This window comes from Lutjanus erythropterus, chromosome 2 (genome assembly GCF_056507025.1).
Source record: "Lutjanus erythropterus isolate fLutEry1 chromosome 2, fLutEry1.hap2, whole genome shotgun sequence".
Lineage (NCBI taxonomy): Eukaryota > Metazoa > Chordata > Actinopteri > Lutjaniformes > Lutjanidae > Lutjanus > Lutjanus erythropterus.
In genome coordinates, this window is record NC_139318.1 from 15384878 (window position 1) to 15390877 (window position 6000).

General features: G+C 44.6%; 1 protein-coding gene across 3 annotated transcripts in view; it reads left to right on the forward strand.

Moving 5' to 3' along the window:
* Positions 1-5750, forward strand: part of prickle2b (prickle homolog 2b) — a 125571-nt gene extending 119821 nt beyond the window's left edge. For all 3 annotated transcript variants that reach the window (XM_084729440.1, XM_084729454.1, XM_084729447.1), the window contains 4 exons: positions 216-419; positions 1038-1224; positions 2777-3652; positions 4172-5750. In XM_084729440.1, coding sequence (XP_084585566.1) covers positions 216-419; positions 1038-1224; positions 2777-3652; positions 4172-5124 — 2220 coding nt within the window. In that variant the 3' untranslated portion in view covers positions 5125-5750. The remainder of the gene's footprint in view (positions 1-215; positions 420-1037; positions 1225-2776; positions 3653-4171) is intronic.
* Positions 5751-6000: the final 250 nt, after the last annotated feature.

Genomic DNA, 6000 nt, shown 5'->3' on the forward strand with positions numbered 1-6000 from the left:
TTTTGCCTTTATTTGATAATGACAGACAGGAAACATAGGGTGAGGGTGTTTGCCCCTTGGCTGCTTGGTGCCCAGGACTACAGGTTTTAAACTACAAAAGAGCATTTAATTGGTCCTCGCTATCAGCTACTACCCTGGCACGTATTAATTCTGAAATTGAATCTGCACAGCTACAACCATTTTCTCAAATACTTTCTTTTTCCACCTCTTTTCAGTGCGGAGGCCAGATAAATGGCGGCGACATTGCTGTGTTTGCATCACGGGCAGGTCACGGCGTGTGTTGGCATCCAGCCTGCTTCGTGTGCAGCATGTGCAACGAGCTGCTGGTGGACCTGATCTACTTCTACCAGGACGGGAAGATCTACTGCGGCCGACACCACGCCGAGAGGCTGAAGCCACGCTGCACCGCCTGCGATGAGGTAGATGCCCATCACATCACACAGACATTCCTGTACATATATGATCACATGTTAAGAGACACACATGTGACATACTTGAGCATAGTGTGCCTGTAATGTGAGACAGTGTCTGTAGCGCTTTTTATTAAGTATTTACACGCACAAATTTTGCACATATGCATTCCTACATATGCAGCAAATTGCTGTCATATGACGGTCACAGGCTTCCCAACACACACAGTTAAGACATGTATGGGTTTTCCCAGTCTAATAGGGTCAGGTCTCAATATCCTGATCTCCCAACCATTAGCGCTCACTTACTCTCTCTGCAAATCGGTATAAGGACACTGTCAGTATTTCAAAAGCTCCCCGGTGTTTTAACAGCAGCAGAAGCAGCATAATTAAAAGTAAATGCACCATTTAGATTTCAGCAGGTCCCCACACATATTAGCCTCCCACACAAGTCAGTGACAAAGGATGATCTAACAGTACTAAGCTGCAGAGGAGAAAGTAGTGCAGATGGAGGGGGAGGGAGCCGTGCCTTTGTCCTGTCATTCAGCACACGATAATAACCCAACCGAGGTTTTACCTCTGAGGACCAGTGATAAACGATACTCTTTCTTATCACTCCTTTCTTAGATCATCCTTGCGGATGAGTGCACCGAGGCAGAGGGCCGTCACTGGCACATGAAGCACTTCTGCTGTTTTGAGTGCGAGACCGTGTTGGGGGGCCAGCGCTACATCATGAAGGAGGGGCGACCCTACTGCTGCTCCTGCTTTGAGTCCCTCTATGCAGAGTACTGTGACTCCTGTGGGGAACATATCGGTATGCTGCACCACCACCATCACCACCCAGCATCTATCACTGTTAATACAACCAGCAGGTCATGCAACGAAAACCTTACAGTAAAAATATGTTGATAATACTGGATACATGTAGGAAAGTTTAGTTTTTCAAGGAGGGTGAATGAGTGACCTCATTTTTCTGTAGCAAGTAACACAGAGGAGAAAAAGATGTGGCCTGGTTTTTAGCAGTTTATCACAGAATGATGTCATCCATGGCTGTGCATTTATGGCAAGGGCACATAGCAGAGGGCCACAGGGGCCTCAGTTTACAGAGCACAGAAATATGTACAGTATATATCATGCAGCATGAAACTAACCTGGGGCAAAGGTATCAAGTGACTTTTCAACCTCGGGATCTGTTTTTATCACAGACACATGCATAAAGTGTCAGTGAAATACAAATATAAGCATCTCTCATCACCAACTGGGAGAAAATTTCAGTATTTTTCAGCAAGGAACCTTTATATTAGCTCCTCTTGGCCTCATGCCACCTCTTGTTAAAACTCCTGTGTCTGTGTGTGTGTGTTTGCGTGTGTGTATCCCCCCGACAGGACGCCCAGGTGTGATTTTGGCACATACCTCTCAGCAAATTTGCTCTGTAATTATTTGTCAGACAGGATACAGAAAAAATATTAGGCCAAAAAACACAACTGATTATAAATTGAAACCATCAGAAAACATGCTAGAACCAGATGGCAGCCATTAGCAAATAGCTGTTTTTTTCCCCTGCACCAACTGCAGGCATACTTAAAATGCAATGTGTTTATACAATGCAAGATCCATAATGAGCTCTCCCCCTAGAGCAGTTAAGTTACAGCCTCCAGCTCTATTTTCTCACTCAACAGGCAACTATGTATCATACTACTATTTTCACATAAAGCAGCATTTTTAATAAAGACATTAAGACAAGGTTGCACCAACAAAGATTAATTTAATCAAGATCAATTCTATAGTTTAGCAAAACTAAGTTGAAAATAAGTAAATCTAGATTTAAAATTAAGCTGAGCTCTGTTGCACAATTCAGAATTAATCTCTCTTTGGTCTGTAAACCAAAATTGAATAGTTTGATCACTATGGAAATGCTTGCTTGCCGAAATTAAAATAAATAAATAATACACTTTAGTGCTGTTTGGACCCAGTAAGTAGAAAACAGGAAGCCATTAATGTTCAGCTGTTCTGCACCTATTCCTTAACAAAACATTGCATTGTTTGCTAGCTAGCTAAAAAAAAAAAAAAAAATTAAGGGTTATATTGTTTTCTAGCAAGTTAACAAAAATGTTAATTTGTTTGTTAGCTAGGTACAAAGTTAAAGAAAACAAGGAAGGTGTGAAAACACACTAAGAGTTAAAAAAAAAAAAAAACCTGAGTCTTAAAGAGGGGTTTAAATCTAATCTTTTTTACTTTTAAGCTTTAAAAGTTTGTTTAAAAGTTTGGTGCAACATAAATTTCAATTGTACATTTATCCACAAGTCACACATGGTGTCATTTTACATAAACCCTGTGGATTCATGTGTTGTTTATCCTTCTTGCAGGCATCGACCAAGGCCAGATGACATATGATGGGCAGCACTGGCACGCCACAGAGGGCTGCTTCTGTTGTGCCCGCTGTAAACGCTCTCTGCTGGGTCGGCCTTTCCTGCCCAAGCAGGGTCAGATCTTCTGCTCACGCTCGTGCAGTCTTGGGGAGGAGCCTAATGGCTCAGACTCATCTGATTCAGCCTTCCAAAGTGCGCGTTCCACCAGAGAGTCCAGACGCAGCTCCAAGACAGGAAAAAGTGGAGGAGGAGGGGGAGTTCAGACTGACAGATATTCAGGGGAGGTGGACCCACTATCTTTACAAATGGATCTTCTGAGTCTCTCCAGCCAAACACCCAGTTTGAATCGCGAGCCACCTGCCTGGCAGAGCCAAGAACAAGCAGGTGACAGCTATAAGTATGAATCCCAATCAGACCCAACTGTCAACCCCTCCCCTCTCCAGCTCCTCAGCCAGTGCAATGTCAGGACTTCCTATAACCCCACCTGCTCTGGACAGAACAATCAACAGCAGGACCACAGGATCAAGGAGAACGGAGGTTTGAAGAGACCACCCATCTCAGCCATGAAGGGCCACTCGTTCAATGAAGCATGGTTCCAGCAGCCGGCTCCGGAGGAGTACTATCCTCCCAAACTGAAGACCCAGAAGAGCTTCACGGAAGTGTCCCATTGTTCCCAGCACCACAATGGCTTCTCCTCTGACAAGCGCTCCATCAGTTTGCACGGCTTTCAGAGAGATGTGGGGCCTCCAGCAGCAACCCAGGTTGCAAGAAGCAGAAACCCCATCAATGCACTTAACTTCCCTGAGCAACTGACCCCTCTGGAGCAGACCCCAAGAGGATCCATGGAGTCGCTGGCCCTGTCCAATGCTACAGGTGGGTATGGTATGAGGCATTAAACCTGCTGCTGAATGAATCTGTATTCTCAGTTCAATAACAGAGATAATATACAATATATACACCAGCTATACATGGTACTATTGAGCAATCAGTCAGTAAGTTGATGAGGCAGGTTTGCCAAGGTGGCCTTATTTAAGGCAAAATCGGCAACTCCTTGAGAAACTGTGTAATACACAAACACGAGATTATTCCTTCTTCCTCCATTGTACCACAAGCTTGCTACAATAATGTAGACTTTGAAACATGAATTGATGCTTAGATAAAGCTAGCATTTCTCTCCAGCACTACTTGCCGATACCAGATGCTGCATTTTAGGCTGTTATCAGAGGCATTTTTTACAATACTGGCATCAGTATTGAAACAACCCTACCAACTTGTCCTTTGCTGGTCATGTAATCTGAAAGTCAGCTCGATAGACCTACCTACCAAAATATAATGTGATTACGATAAATAAAGAGCAACGTTAACACTGAATTCATCTTGGTTTCCTTACAGGCAACTCTGCAGATGGAGGAGGAAAGCGACAGGAGCACCTTTCCCGTTTCTCCATGCCCGACCTAAGCAAAGACTCTGGCATGAATGTATCAGAGAAAAGTAACATGGGCACCCTCAACTCTACAGGGCAGTTTCGTAGCTCTGACTCCATTCACAGCCTCACCGCCAGTCAGCCCTACATGGAAATGGAACCTCCCAGGTCTGCCCCATACCAGTTGCAGTATTGCGACCCCAATGCAATGGGTGTGGGTATGGGTATGACTCATTTGCCACCTGGCTTCACCTTCCAGGAGGAGGATAGGGTGAGTTTAGTGAGCAGCGCCAACGCTGCCCGCCTGCCACCCATTAGTGAGCGCAGGGTGAGTGGTGTCGGTAGTGGAGGAGGTGGAAGAGGAGGAAATATTCGGATAGACACTCAAGAGGAGACTCCCCAGAGGCGTCGGCACCACCACCACCGCTCCCGGAGATCCCGTCGGTCTCGTTCAGAGAATGCTCTCCACTTGGTGGCAGAACGGAGGGTTAGACCTCAAGAAAGACCACAGCTGCGTGTCCGTGAGGATTATGACCGGTTCCCACCACCGAGGAGTGCCAGGGACCAGTTTGGAATCGGAGGAGGAGGAAGATACCAGCCGCAACCCTTCAGGCAGTGCCCCAGGACCACTTCAGACCTGACTCTTCAGAACCCAGGAGCTACCCAACGCACCGGCTTGAACCAGTACTCCTGGGATGATTACGATGATGATGACTGGTGCTCCACCTGCTCGTCATCCTCCGAATCAGAGGACGAAGGTTACTTTCTGGGCGAGCCGATCCCCAGGCCCATCCAGCTGCGCTACCTCAGCAACCAGGAGCTCGTCCATAAATACAACAACACAGGGATGGGAGGACCCAACCGCAGCGGGCAGCTGCACACCCGCAAACGCAGAAAAAGCAAGAACTGCATTATCTCCTAACATCTGGACACTTGGTACAGTCTATGACTCTTTGTCCAGCTTGTGTACACTAACATCCTCCATCTGGAACAAAAAATAAACAAAACTCACAGTTCATTTATTCAGTATTGTTGAGTGTTGAATATCATGTAATTGAAAGTGAATTACAGTAGGTAAACAGTGAAAAAGCAACAGTGTTTGCATGTTTGTTCATTTTAATGTTTCGGAATATTTCCTGAGTATTAAGGCTAACACAGTTCTATCAAGACAGAACGTTTATCAAAAGCTGATGTGCAATTTTTTCCATGACTTCATTTCCATGCAGCAAACAAGTGTGCAAGGTAGTTGGTTTGGTACTGTTTAGCTTTTTCATGCAATGTGATTTAGACATAGGATATACTGTACTATTGTATTCAGTTCATAGTATGTACATAGATAAAATGAATTAATAATTTCACTTAAGTTAAGGAAGTCTGTGTAAATATGGTTGTAAATGAGGCCTCACATATTTTTATATTTTGTATGGATAGAATCATTTATGTATTAAATATCTATAATGTAGAGATAGAAAATGGCAAAAACAACGTATGCATGTTTTATTTGGCTGACCTGGTCCTGCATTTGGAATAAAGGAGTATTTCAGTGAGTGTTTTGATTGACAGTTGGTGTTTCTCTCCAGAGACTGGCAACATGTGTGCACAAGTGTTGCGTAACGGTGACTTCTTACCTACCAGTCACCTTCTCCATCTGTTTAATGCATAAATGAATGACAATGTGGTGTAGAGGTTGATTAGAGAGTCACCCTCCACTGGATTGACGGTAATGGTTGCCGTCACATTCAAACACACAGAGCTCCATTGTCCTGGAAACAGATGCCACTGAAGCTCTGGTTTATTG